The 15365-nt window shown below is 42.1% G+C and overlaps 1 protein-coding gene across 1 annotated transcript in view; it reads right to left on the reverse strand.

Annotated features, from left to right (window-relative positions):
* Nucleotides 1-15093, reverse strand: part of SCTR (secretin receptor) — a 27446-nt gene extending 12353 nt beyond the window's left edge. Inside the window, 3 exon segments of the mRNA XM_032794021.1 lie at nt 4580-4690; nt 9736-9862; nt 15049-15093. Coding sequence (XP_032649912.1) covers nt 4580-4690; nt 9736-9862; nt 15049-15093 — 283 coding nt within the window.
* Between the last annotated feature and the right edge of the window lie 272 nt (nt 15094-15365).

The raw sequence follows: 15365 nt of genomic DNA on the forward strand, positions 1-15365 counted from the left end.
AAAAAAAAAAAAAAAAAAAAAAAACCTTGCCCAGACTGTGCCTCCCCCAAAATGCTGTCCCCTTAGCATGTGCTTCCTCTGCTGGTGCCTGGAGACAACCCTGCATGCACACACACCCTGCCTCTATATACAATTAGAGATATACCTATCTCCTAGAACTGGAAGGGACCTTGAAAGGTCATTGAATCCAGCCCCCTGCCCTCACTAGCAGGACCAAGTACTGATTTTTGCCCTAGATCCCTATGGGGTCCCCTTAAGGATTGAACTCACAACTCTAGGTTTAGCAGGCCAATACTCAAACCACTGAGCTATCCCTCTCCCTCTCTTGCTGCTTTTTGTCTGTTCTTAGTTTGTCTGTGTTTTCTCACACACCTGGTCACAATGCCCAGAGGAACCCAACCTGCCACCCTGCTGGTGCTAGTTTCTGGGCAGATTCTCTTTTTTCAGTTTTAGGTGTGGCCCCTGAAGTGTTTCTTACAACTATCTTAAATGAAGGGCGCACTTACACATCAGTATGAAAAAGGTTTTAACTCAACCCATAACAAGGTTTCACCCAGCTCATAACAGTATGAATAGTGCCTCAGGTTTGAGGGCTCTATTCCGTCTGTACGAAATCACTGCTGTGATTCTGAGCAATGGCTCATCTCTTCTTTTAAAAACACAACTGTGAGCGTGTGTATTTTTATGGGATTTACAAGGAAAACACATCTGATTTGTGCGCATGTATGCCAGCAAGAGTGGAGAGCTTAGTCCTGTGGAATTATAACATGGATACAAGTCCTTCTTATAGCAGTAAACCATATCTGTGGGTTTTCTACCATGTGGAAGAAGAACAGCACCTGCCTGACTGTATTACCAGGCTGTTGAGCAGCAGGCTTCCAGAAAGAACTCAGTTTACTATCTGAAGTGTGATGCATTCCTTGAAACTTACATTCACAGGAATGTTCCTCAATAGTTTTTCCCTAGTGAGCATGCATATGTATGGATTTTACATACAGTAAATCACAGTGGGCTGGGATTTGCAACATAACCAGAAGCAATCTATATGTGGAATTTCTAGAGGACCAATCACACACACTGAATGTGGTTAAATGTATTGACGTCACAGTGCTCAAACTTGTATTAGGCACCTCATACTACAAGAAAAAACTCCTGGTCTTGGCCTAGACAAGCTACAAGCCAACATCAGATCAATGGAGAAAAGTAATGATTGGTTGCTGCCATGGCCATCTAATCCACATGGGGTGCTGAAGAGAAAGGTATTTTTGCCAAGAAATAAAGTCTGGGTAACAGTGATAACCATGCACAACTGTCAGCCAGGAGCTACCACTGTCTCATCTGCTCTAGAGCAGATGTTCTCAAACTGTGGTCCACGAGCTCCATTCAGGTGGTCCGCAGATAGTTCCCTCTAAGATGCGGTGTCTGGGCAGCCACACTTGACAGAATGAAGAGCCACCCACCTAATTAGTGGAGCCGTGCAGGCATGGCTCCACTAATTAGGTGCCTGGAGCCTGGAGAAGATGCACACGTAAGGTGGGAGGAGGTAGTGGCATGAGAAGAGGGGGTGCGGGGAATTTGGGACGTGCAGGGCTATGACGGCCAGAGAAAGAGGCAACTTCCCCAGCTCCAGAGCTGCAGCTGCCGGGGAGAGACGGCGCCTCCTTCCCAGCCTCAGCTTTGTGACTGCTCTGTCAGGGGAGAGAATCTCATCCCTCCCAACCCCAGCTCGGAGGCTGCTGCAGTAGGGGAGAGAGGGCACATCCACCGCATTAGAAAGGTAAGACTACTGATATTAAAATATGAGTTGTGTGCTTTTATTTCTAGAATAAAAAAATGTTGATTATTATTAAGGGTCAAATATATATATATATATATACATACATATATAGCTTTTATCCAAAGCGCATTACAATAGTTAGCTAACAGTACAAACAACATTTGGAAAGATCATTATGTGATCATTATGTGGTCTGTTGATACCCTCAGCAATTTTCAAGTGGTCTGCTGAAAAAAAAGTTTGAGAACCATTGCTCTATAGATATGGGATAAAATACTGGTGATATTGAATCAAACTCCCAATGACTTCAATATGGTCAGGATTCCATGGATGCCAACCTCATCAGCAACCATTCTCAGGACAAACCCACTTGATCTTCTCTATCTCTTGTTGTACTCTTCCAGGGCAGAGACATGACTCAGAAGGCCATATTCAACTTCTCAATGACCACAGCTGGTTCCTGACAAGTTTTGTTTTCCTGGATGGTATCACATGGTTTCTATTTTCCCAGTGGTTCCAAGTTAAGCTATCACATTTCTGCAGCAGGAGAGTCGGGCAAGATCCTTCCAATACTCAAGGGAGAGAAGGAAAAACAACTAAGATGCACACCCTGTGAGATTTTTGCACTGGCTCATGCCTTGTGGTACCCCATTGAGTCAGCAGTATTATATGGAGAATAAATAAGAGCAACATTTAGGCTGCTGCACCAGACAAGACAACTCCGATATACTGACAGCCCATCTACATTTTGTCCTGACTTTACTATGACCCTTGAAAAAAGGCTGTCACTTAAAGATCAGGTGGAAAGAAAGATGCCTGACACAGGCTTTGAATTCCTTAGGTGGCAGGAATTAGAGATGTGCCAGATATTAGATTATTATTTAATTTTTTGGAAGTCTTTTCTCCAGCTAATGTCTTTGGAAAGATCAGTTTTGAGTCACATTTTTCTAAGTTCTGCTGCAGCATGTCAGCAAAAAGGAGAAGATGGAGCATCTCTTGACAATCCACATCTTCCCCACTGTCTCCCTGCCCCAACCTTCCCTCTCAGCCTGCCTACAAAGCAGAGTGCAAATGTCCTTGACTGTAGAAGCAGACTGTGGTGTGTTTCTGTCAGACAGAGATAAGCAACATTACCTTAAACCAAAATGCAGCGCTTAGAAGTGGGCCTATAACTGACAACCCAGAGTAGGAAGAAAGGCTCTAAGTGTGTCAAAGAGGACAAGGCATGATAAAGGGCTGGGGGGCTGGGTGTGCACAAAACTGCAGAGCTTTAGATGCTTAATCAAGAAGGAAATTTAATATTGATGTACATGAGCATGGTTTTAACGATGCTATTTGTTTTTTAGGAAATATGTATATTTTGGGGAAATCACGACATGCTCTCTTTTATACTCTGCTGAGACTCCATCCTGAATGCGTGAGACTCAACATGCAGATCTGGATCCGACCTTCACTCATACGATATTTGGGTCCTGAATTTTGTTTCAGCTCATTACACAGCTAGGAATCAGCCAAGATGTTTGTGATGCAGATATAGATCTAGATCCCAGAGCTCCGGGATGTTTGGATCAAGGATTTGGTTCAGATCCATCAATGTCCCTAACGTGGTTCTTTTGTATTTGTGGCTATCAGTATTCTTTGTAGCTAAGTGGCTAAGAGAGCAAACTTTTGGCAGTTGTTTTTCTTGCAAATAAACAAATCTTGTGTGTATTTGGTTTCCCCCTTAAAATTGCATAAGACAGGGCAGTAGACATTTAAAGAATTTAAACGTATGAGTCACAAACAAGTCATAGTATATGTAATAGAACAGAATGTAGCTACATTGGAAATAAACTGTTGTGGGTTTCAACCCAAGATACTAAATGAACGGAGATAAAAAAAAAATTAATGCTAGTGGACATTGTCTTGTGATTCTGTTTTGAACCCACTTGCTTTGATCATTGCTTACTGTTAGTGACTCACTACAATTCAGACACTCCGTTTATTAGAGGCAAATTAAGTTTAGAATTGCTAGAGTTATGGTTTCCCTTTCCTTCAGATAACAGAATGCACCCATGATTTCAGATAGTAACCTTTGGATGTACGACCTCTGTTCCACTCCAAGCACCATCCAACTTTTATATTTATGCTACTGTTTTCTACTGGACAGACTAAATATTGGACCTTCTCAAGTGTTAGCAGCTCCCTCTAGTGGCTGAATTAGTGGCTGTGCTTTTAGCATATAGAGGCTCCTGCTTTTCCAGCCAAAAATCATCATGAGTAGAGCTGGCTGTGAAATAATTTTCCCATCCCATAAGAATATTCAACATTTCCCCATTTTGAATCGGGATGAAAAGTTGATTTTTTTTCAAACTGAAAATAAAACAAAAAACAGTTTGGGTCAATTGAAACATTTTGTTTTGAAAATTTGAAACATTTTGCTCCAATTTCAACCTTTTTTCTTTTCTTTTTTAAATTAGGTATAAAATAAGTTATATTTTCAAATGAAAAGTCTTTTGAAATGAAAGAACAAAAAATGTTCTTCATCCCTGTCTGAGCCTTATGGATCACCACAATAAAAAGAGAGTAGTTCGTTTTATTTTTGTTTTTAGTCAGTTTCATTTTCAAGCTCTTCTGCATTAGTACAATGATGAAAATATTCAGGCTGCAAACACCACAGAATTCTGGTCATTGGCCTTTAAAAAAACGTGGAAACAATTTTTCTGAGTTTAGGTTTTCTAAAAATGAAATCTGACCTGAAAGTGTCCTCTTTTAAAATCGAATTACAGTGAAAGGATTTTCTTTTAAATTACTTTATTTTACCTTTTTTTCCAGTAAGCATTTGGAAGAATTCTGGACAATGAGCACTGACAGTCTGTCCAATTGACGAAGAAGGCCAGCAGCTCATGTTATCCCACATTCCAGCACATGTGCCTATGTTGTAAGAACAGAAGCATCATTGACCATATTCCCTGGACAGTCACATCTTCAGAGAATAAAAACATTCAGTACTGTACTCTTAAAAGCAAGTCTGAATGGCTTTAAGGGGGCTTTAATGCTTCTATTGAAGACAATGATGTCTTCATCCTCTAGCTACAGGTAGTTCCCTTAACTCCTTTGGACTGCTTGCTTTGTCAGGATGAGGAAGAGCTGGGGCCTGATTCAAAAGCAGAGGGAAGTCAATGGAAGTGTTTCCATTGATTTCAGTGGGTTTTAGATCATGCTCTTGGCCCATGCTCCTCTATCACAATAACGGTTTAATGAATTTTTTGGGTCACCTCAGCCTTTCTAAAACTGCCCTTTGGAAAGCATCTAGTCTTTTACGTACAAACCACAATTCATTTGTATAAATACAAAAATGCACACCTTGACTAATATGTTAAGCAGCTACAAAATTATATTACAGAAAAAGCCAGAAGATACTGCATTGATGTCCGATTTGTACAAATGTAAATGCTGTTTACCATTTCAACACCTCATGTATTACAGCTGAGCTTGTGTTAGAGTGAATAATGTTAACGTACAGCATTCTGGGCTCAGCTGTGGTTCTCGATTGCTTTCCTGCTGAAAGAGATCAAAACTTCATTTAGCTATTCTAGAAAAGCAATTACTGTGATTATAAAGTAAACGAATTACACCGGCTAGTCACAAGTTAGGGGGAAAGAAAGATCATTATTCCCTCCCAACTACTGGTCAAATCTGACTGAGGGCTGACTAACGACATTATTTCTTGCACAAGCCATGCCTTTGAGACTGTACTGTTTGAACCCACTTTCCCACCAATTATTTCAATTTGAGGCCCCACCTTTATTGATTTGAGATCCCACTTGCAATGTATTTAGTGATGTAACTGTTGTGACTTTTGCTCTGTACTGCATCTTTAACTCACTAAGGTTTCTGCTCTTTGCAATGACTGGCAGACATTCTGAGTGCAGACTGTTAGCAGAAAAGAGCACACCCCACATCCCTTGTGCTCTCTCTCTCTCACACACACACACGGACACTTTACTTTTGTTCTTTCTTGTTTTTGTGCTCTCTGCATTTAAGCACAATTTATTCAGATTGAAATGACCTATTTTGCTATTTTTGTATGGAAAAAAGTTACACTTGCTTTCACTCAGTTATATTCATTTTAGCCACACTTCCCCCTCCCACCACCAATGTAACAGACAGAAACAAGGCAGCTAGCTCGATGCTGCATTTGCAGACAAAGGGCTCAATCCTGCAAGGTGCTGAACACCTTGATGAATGGAACTGGCTGGAAAGCAAGAATTACATTTTGTGAAAAATTTCCAGATTTCAACATTTGTTTTTGTTTTGTGATGCAGAAGGAAAATGAGACTTTTGTAAAAAAAAACGTGAGAAAGAGAAACGTGCTTGGCACTTTCTACACAGTGCTCAGTACCTCACAGGATCAGCCTCCTTCAGACCAACACACATTTCTAAACTCCAGAAATGCGTTTGTCATTTTTCAATTGATTTCTTCCAGTATGACAGTGATCACGTTTAGAAACAAGTAGCTTACCTACAGACAATGGCTTTCAGCTCTGATAAATGCCTCCGCTTGAATGTTTATTTGACCTGGCAAATGTTTATTTCTAAGCAGTATAATTTAACTACTGCAGTTCACTCAAACCATACATTAACCCCAGTGGTGTTTATGTTGAGATCTGCTGCGCTGTCTGGGTTTAAAAGCTCTGTGTCAACAGAGCTGATATAAAACCAGTGAAACAGACTGTTCTAACTCCCAAGTATCAGAAGGGTAGCCGTGTTAGTCTGTATCCACAAAAACAACAAGAAGTCCAGTGGCACCTTAAAGAATGGGGTTTTTTACCCATGAAAGCTTGTTCCCAAATAAATGTATTAGTCTTTAAGGTGCCATTTTTTTTGTTCTAACAATATCAATTTAAACAACAGCAAGTCTGTAATATTGAGAGATGGTTTTCTCTAGGGACAATGGAGGGACGAACAAACAAGTTTTCACTACTTTTGCCCATGGACATATAAAGCTGGATTCTCATGTGGACAAAGCTGTTGGAATCTAGATGTAGCTGGCCAGCTCAGAAGTGCCTCTGAAAGACGGGATCTATCAGCTGCTGTAAAGCTGGCATACTGGCTCCAGTGGCAATTACCCATCCCGACACCCATGTAAGAGGCATGTCAGAGTGAGGGCAGAGCACTGCTGCATTCTGCTGATTTTCAGCTGGTGTATGCTCTCTTTGGGACAATAGCCAGCTAACAAAAATTAGAGCAGTCCCATAACTGCTCTGAATTATGCCAGAATGAATAAAGATCCCAGTTCCCTAATAATCTCCCTCCCCAATCACTGTCCTGCACAAGCACATTTCAGGCAAGAAAGAATCCCCCCTCCTTATAAACTGGAGTGTAAAAAAGAGTGTTATGGTAATTAAGGGTACACCTACACTGGAGGTGTAATTTCTAGCTTGGATACATACAGGTGCTAGCTTTGACCTAGCTAGTGTGCTAAAAATGGAAGTGTAGCTGAGATGACGTGAGCAATGGGATGGGTTAGCCGTCCCGAGTACAGCCCCACCTGGTAATACAGGTACTTACTCAGGCAGTTAACCCCTCACCGCCAGTGCCACTGTGGCTGAACTTCTGTTTTTAGCAAACTAGGTCCATCCAAGTTAGCACTTGTACGTCCACCTGAGCCGGAAGTTGCCCCCCACCTCCAGTGTAGACACACCCCACTGGTATTTGAGTGTAACTCTCCTCCCTTAAACAGTGTTGGGGAAATCCAAAGGGCTCCTTTTATTCACACAGTAATCTACAGAGCACGGCCTTTCGCGTAGATGTTTTGTGCCTGATTCTGGCACAGCCCTAACATCACAGAAAGAAGCAATGTGCAGAGCACAGTTAACTAATCCTGTTTGTTTGTGCTTTTTTAATGGATGTTAGTCATCAGAAGGAGAGCATGCCCCCGACAGAAGCTCTTTCCCTCCCAAACCCCCACTCCATGCCCAGCTACTCCCTCATTCACCAGGTAGAGCTTTTACAGAGTGGTTTGGGGTAGGTATACAAGAGTAGGGGGAGAGGATGGGGGAGCTACACCCTGCATAGCTGCCTTCCTCTTTCCTGCATGCTTACTCCTATTATGTCCACCACAGGTTGTCCAGGTTTGGTTCCACACTGCACCAGCCTGAGGATCACTGCATGTGTATTTCTCTGCACAGATGTCAAGCATAAAATCATGCAGATAACAAAAGCATGAAGCCATTAGCGCTGGCAGGTTCCCACAACTTCAGCCTTTGCTGAATGTAATTTAAATTAACCTCACTGATATTAGAAGCAAAAGGCCGCAGCTCTATTTACATAAGACACCAAAGTAAAAACAAACCATCATTAAAACACGTACAGGAGGCAGAAAATACTGCTCTTTAGTTCAACCACTGTTCTGAAGTCATTGCCCAGGAAAGGGCACACAGCCACCCACACTCACTTGTCTGGGTTTTTTCTGCCACTCTAAAAGGGTGACTGATCATTCCTATCACAGAATCTATTGATTTATGGGAAATGCTTTATTCTCACTTCCATTTACAAAGTTACACCAAGGATTGAATGTTGCCCTTTGATTTTAGCTGATTTCTTCACAGTTTTTCCAGAAGCAAATCCCATGTGATGATTTCAAGTAACAAATGGAAACAGGCCAAGGAGGCAGTTTTCAGATTTGGATCCAGGGTAGGTTTAGACTAGATTTTGGGATTCAAGTTGGAGACTAAATCAATATTAGGTTCTGGATTTAATGGAACCAAATCTTGCAAAATATCCTCATAAGCTTTGGGCCCCAAATACAAGACTTCCACCCTCTTGAGACAAACAAGAGGCAGATTCTGAACACCTCTAGAGATCAGGCCCTGAGCATCTCATTCACTAGGACAACAAAAATGGAGGCACTCCACATTAGCGGTGCTTCTGAACATTTAGGTGTCTAAACATCTTTGGGGCTCTGTCCCCTTACCAATAAAATTATAATAATAGCACTGACCTACCTGACAGGGGGTTGTGAGGCTTAACTCACGAATGTGTATGTATAGTGCTTTGAGATCCTCCAATGGATCAAAGCAGATGAGAGGATGGACTGTGAAAAGGCTCCTGCTCCTAACTCCATCATCTTCAATCGCTGGCAAATATGACCAGCCAAATATGAAACAAGTGACCTAATATTCAACTACAGGGAATGTCTTAGGGGAAAGGAAACCTATTGTGCTTCCATGAGACACAGCATGAGGGCTCTGGAAAATTAGATTGTGCCATAGAGTAAATCCTCCAGGAAGCACAGAGATGCCACTCTTCTTGTAGACCCTTTGTGCATCCATTTAGTTTTCCTGTGGGGAACTGCATGCTGGGTAATAGAAGCAACAAAGTAGCCGAGGGCAGGCTTGGTCACAGGCTGGGGCTGAAGAGTAGTAGTGGGTTTGTTTCCCTGTACACAGTAACTGTATACCCTGTACGCATTGCTGTACACAGTGGCCTTCCTAACGAAGGGCTTCTCTTAAGACCTGTCTCCTTGTTAGTAGGATACCACTTGGGTAAACCACCAAAGCAGATCTCTGAAGCACTGGACTTCATCCTCGAGCTTTCCTGAGTTTTCGCTCATCCAAACCTGCTGAGAGTTCAAGCTGCCTTCCCTGGACCAAGGGACATAATAATAAAATGAGGGTGGGAGGAACTAAACACCCAACAAGGTGGGGCAAAGAAACTGCTTTGGACTTAACTATCTTGAGTAGCTTTGTATCATCTGCAAATTTTGCCACGTCACTGGTCGTACTCACGCTAAAGGCAAAAATCTGCTCTGAGAGCCACATGACAGATCTTGACTGATATGCTGTTCTCTCTATGGGTCAGCGCTCCCATAGATTTTCTATGAGAGTTTAAGCCTATAGAGAGGAACAGTGTTAGATCGCACATCCACGGTGATGATCTGAGGTTAGAATTTTCCCCATAGATCCACCATTTACCTGAACTCATGAACTGGTCATTTTCAAATGTTTTGTTCTGTCCTTCCTGGGACAGCATCTCAGCACAGAGTTCTTCTTCTTTCCTCAGGACAAACAGCAAGTCACATACTGGTGGGGTAGCCTTGATCTGCATATTTTGAAAAGAAGTTGAGTTGTTAGCCTTTTTCTCTTGAAACATTTGCCACCCACAAAACTCTCCTTACATTAACATTGTCTATACAGCCCCATTATCTGACAGTGAGTGACATTTCCTTGAACGTATCAGAGGGGTAGCCGTGTTCATCTGTATCCACAAAAACAATGAGGAGTCTGGTGGTACCTTAAAGACTAACAGATTTATTTGGGCAGAAACTTTTGTGGGTAAAAAAACCACTTCTTATGCCCAAATAAATAGTCTTTAAGGTGCCACCAGACTCCTCGTTATTTCCTTGAAACACAGCATATACAAATAAATATTTTATTTAATAGTATCCAAGCACTTCATGATTTACAGTGGGCCTGCTCCCGCGTACTGACATCAATGTGTTCAAGTTTGGGCCCATTATACTCTAAATACTGTACGAGGAACCCGATTGTGTTCTGTTACACTGCAAAAACATCAGTGGGGTCTTGGATTGTGCTGGTATAACTGAGCGCTGAGTGTGGCCCTGCAGAACTCTAGACCACAGAATTGCTGGGCATTCTCTAGGCCAGCCTTTCACTTGCAAAACTAGGCCAAATTCTATCGCTTGTACACATGCAATCCCATGGAAGTCAACACTGCGCTCATTCATTCAGAAATCTTGCTGCAAATCAGTGAGGCTGCAGGTGGAGACGTGAGTGCATAAGTGCCACTGAGAGGTTTGTGTAAAATTCATGGCAGTGGCTCTTTACTAATCATATAAGTTTCTGAGCACTTTCAGCTTTGACTGAAATATCAGTCAGCATAGAGAATCTTGAAGGAGACGATAAGTACCTTGTACAAAAGGATCCATAATGATTTCTAGTGCTGAGTCTGTTTTAAAGAACAGGAGTGAAATCCTGGCCCCATTCAAGTCAATAGTTAAACTCCCATTGACTTCAATGGAACCAAGTTTTCACTCAAGAATATTTCCTTGATATTTTCTTCCTGAATAGAGTTTGTTCTTTTTAAAAGTGGATCATCTCATCCAATTAGTCTATTCTATTCAGTATTTCCTTCTTTTCCCCTTCCATTGTGCATCATAATGCAGATTGAACCTCTCTAGTCCAGAACCATAGGGACCCGATTGGTGCCGAACCAGAGAATTTGCTGAACCACAGGAGGTCAATGCAGAGTGCCAGCAGGTCTCCATAGGCGCAGAAAGGAGGGATGCAGAGGGTGCTGCCACCCGGGATCCCTACCCCAGCCACCTGCCCAGGGGCTCCAATTATGGCCTATGGTTCCAGCTACCAGCCCCTTGCCTGGAGTCCCAGCCATCGACCCCAGGTCCTCCCCATCCCTCCCAGAGCGTGAACACTGCAAATCAGCTGTTCGCAGCACTCTGGAAGCACTGGGAGGGAGGAGGAAGAGTTGGTTAGCCCAGGCAGGAGCTGCGCCAGCGTTTTTGGTGCCCTAGGCGGGGGTCCTTCCACGCTCCCGCTCGGCAGCAATTCTGCAGCAGGAGGGGTCCTTCCGCGCTCCCAGTCATTGGCGGCAATTCTGTGGTGGGAGGGGATCCTTCCACGCTACTGGTCGGCGGCAATTCTGCGGCGGGGTGTGGGGGGGTCCTTTCGTGCTCCCAGTCGGCGGCAATTCTGCAGCAGGGTGGGGGGGTCCTTCTGCCTTCCTGGTCTTCGGGGCACTTCAGCAGCAGGTTCCAGAGCGAGTGAAGGACCCGCCGCAGAATTGCTGCCAAAGACCCAGAGCGTGGCAGGACCCACCGCTGCTGAATTGCCACTGAGGGTGGCAAAATGCCACCCCCCCAAATCCTAGTGCCCTAGGCGACCGCCTAGCTCACCTAAATGGAAGCGCTGACACTGAGCCCAGGGCTGCCAGTGCGTGAGAGGCACAGGGGGAAGAGGGGCAGAGGTGGAAGCTTGGTGCCAGCAGATGTTCTGCACCCACTAATTTTTCCCTGTGCTCTAGCCCCGGAGCACCCACGGAGTTGGCGCCTATGCCGGACCACGGATGTTGCCAGATCAGGGAGTGCCAGATTAGAGAGATTCTACTTGTACAATGAAAGGTCATTCATTCATGTATGAGAAAAAGAACTTTTTGGAATCACACAGGCATAGAATAGTCACATAAGAGACAAATAACTATTCATGAAATTGGAGTTTATAAATCATTAGATCTATAACAAAAGCCTTCCAAAAAGAGGGATGCCTTGTTGGATTTAAATGTGTAAAGAAATCAAATTATAGTCACTATTTTCTGTTGTTAGTTTTGGATTGCATTCAGTCATTTCTGAATTTTGTTAGGTGCCTTTTTTAATAAAAGTATTTTTATATCCAAATCAATTACATTATTAAAGAAGTTTAGTACATTTTCAGGACTTAGCAATACAACCCCAGCAGTCCTGCTTAAGATATATTTGTGCAATTCAATGCAAAACATTAATTAAAAATAGGAAAATCACTTTCAAGAACTGTTAAAGCAAATAGTGAAAATGGCCTAGAATCCTCTACAGAGGATATTAACTTTTCTAGGCGCTGGTCAGCAGATACTAAAAATAAATATTAATTACTAGGTTAATGATATTTTCCGAAACAGTATCATTTTTTTTCTTAAAACACCATACATCATCTCTGGGTATCATTTCCTTTAGGTCCCCGAAAAGTTATTTTAGAAATAATAAAAAAAAATCTTTCTCTGAATTTACATTATTTTTCTATCCCTAGAATGTTTTGGTCTGCTTTTAACATATGTGTCTGTTTGGCAACTTATTAGGTATCTGGTTTGCCAGAGTAACTATTCCCTCAACAGCATACGTTGTACATATAACATTTAATTTCTTTAAATGATGGGTTTGGGAGACCAAATCATGCTCATCTTACTCCCATGAGTTGTGTCATTGGCTTCGGTATTGGTAGCTGGATTTCACATTCAGCAGATAGTTAAGGAAGAATTCAATTTCTGAGTTACAGACTTTGTTTCCAACTAAGAAGAGGTTCTGTTGGGCCTGATCCTTCGTTCTTTGATGTCAGTGGAACCTGGAGTATGCAAGGAATGAAGGATCTGGGCACATAGTGGGGCCAGTCCTGTGATGTGCTGAAAACCTCCTGCAATGTCCTGAGCACCCATTAATGCAGTGACCAGAGAACTATACAATTAATATCTCTACTGTCTACAATACACAAATTCAAAGGAAACAGCCCGATGCTGCATTCCTTATACCCCATTGACTTTGAGCCCATCCAGTTTTCATTTCCTTGTACATTGCCTCTTTTCATGTTAGTGCAGCATGCAGCACACAAGCTAGTGTTTACTGAGGAAAATCAACATTTAATTTCAGAGTTTCTCAGTTGCTTTCCTAACTGCCTTGACTTAAATAACTCCTCCCTCCCTGAGCCTAAGTTGTTCCTGTTTGATGGGGCAGCGGTTCCCAAAATTTCCTACAGGTTCTAGCTTTTAATTTACAAAAAAAAAAAGTTAGTTCTAGTTATATAGAAAATGTTCCCAATATAAACAGCTATAATAGTTAGGTGTATGGACATTTTCAATAACAATCAAGAATGCTTTTCCAGACATTTTTAAACTTCTGAAACTGTCAGATCTATACATATCGAATGTAAATAGCAGCCATGGCCATATATAACACATTGAATATAAAACAAATCAGTATGTTATTATGTTGTATTATAGTTGGGGGTTGGTTTTTGAGTTTGAGTGGAATTGAAAGAGAACAAAGGATTCTTGGACATGAGGCACAAAAGATATAGGTGGTAGGTAGAAGTGGGTGGTTGGAATCACAGAAGAAAGTGGGTGCTTTTGAAATTCTCAATAAAACAAAAATCTAGAGTACCCCCAGGCTAGAGCCTAAGAACCTGAAAACAAAAAGAAGAAGAAGCTGGTACTACATGAAAAGGATGTTCACTATTTTTACTGTGCAAGCTGATTGAAAAGCAAAAAGTCAGCAACCTGTATTCATCATGGAAACAGAATGCCTAGATCCAGCTTAATACGGTGGCTCTCAGCCCCTCCAGACAATGGTTGCCCTTTCAGGAGTCTGATTTTTCTTGCATACCCCAAGTTGCATCTCACTTAAAATCTGCTTGCTTACAAAATCAGACATAAAAATATCGAAGTGTCACAGCACACTATTGGTGAAAAATTGCTGACATTCTCATTTTTACCATATAGTTATAAAATAAATCAGTTGGAGTATATTGTACTTCCATTTCAGTGTATAGTATATAGAGCAGTATAAACAAGTCATTGTTTGTATGACATTTTAGTTTGCACTGACTTCGCTAGTGCTGTTCCTGTAGCCTGTTGTAAAACTAGCCACATAGCTAGACGAGTTGATGTACCTCCTGGAAGATGTATCCCTGATTGAAAACCACTGGTTTAACTCATTCTCCAGCAACCATGGGCCAAATTCCTGGTTGGTGTAAATAATCTGTTGCATTGACTGCAATAAAGTTGTGCGCAGCTCATCTTCACCAAACGGAATAAAATTGTACTCATCTGCACCAGCTCATCTTCGCTCACACTGGATGTATTCACGTATTGATTTTATACTCATTAGAAAAAAATGGTGTAAGCTGACCAGTTTGCCATGATTTTGCCCCAGGTTCAGCTATCCTTTGTAACTAGTAGACACAGGGGTACTGGAAGGTGAATAATGGGGTAAAAACCCAATAATTTTAGGAATCTTATGCTAGCAAACCAAAATATATGTTGTAAAGCATGTCAGAATATTACATTCTTCCAGTCTGAAACAAGTGAGAGGTTAGTAATGCTGAAATATATTTTTTTAAATGTACGTTTTAACCAGTTTCACTTTAAGCTTATGGCTCTGATTCTCAGCTGATGCAGATCAGTATAGCTCCAGTGAAGTGCATTGGCCCTTCATATAAAATTGCCTTGTAGATAATCACTCGTTCACCCACAGAGCTTCAGGTTCTTTACAAAAGTGGGTAAGCATTATCCTCCCCAGTGGAAGATGAGGAAACCAAGGCACAGAACATCACCATGTCTTGCCAGGGTCACATAGTGAGCCAAGCGGCAGAGCCAGGAGTAGAACCAGGACTCCTGTCGCTCAGTCTGGTGTTCTCTAGATTAGACTATGCTGCCCCATGGAATGTGCATATTTATTTATGCCACGTCTGATTCCAGGATCTATAAAATAAACAACTGCAAATACTTACAATTAGAGTTGAAAACCAGAAAAGAATCACCAGGAAGCTCCACATGGTTAGTTGCTGTCTGTTTTCTTCATCCCTATGCACGAGAGATCATCAGGCTATTTGGGTGCTCTCCACTGTTGCTTTCTCAGTCCCTTCAGTTTCTTTCACATAGTTCATCTTCCTTCTGGTCTCCTGGCTGAAGTTAGCTTTTATCATCCCGAGCCAATGCTCCTCTCCTGCTGCTGAACCCTAGATAGAATCAGCAATGACAGCAGCACCCCCAAACTCACCTCCTGCTTTGCAGCAGGATCCTGTCCCAAGAATAACAAGCACCTCCG

The sequence above is a fragment of the Chelonoidis abingdonii genome, chromosome 10 (assembly GCF_003597395.2).
Source record: "Chelonoidis abingdonii isolate Lonesome George chromosome 10, CheloAbing_2.0, whole genome shotgun sequence".
Classification (NCBI taxonomy): Eukaryota; Metazoa; Chordata; order Testudines; family Testudinidae; genus Chelonoidis; species Chelonoidis abingdonii.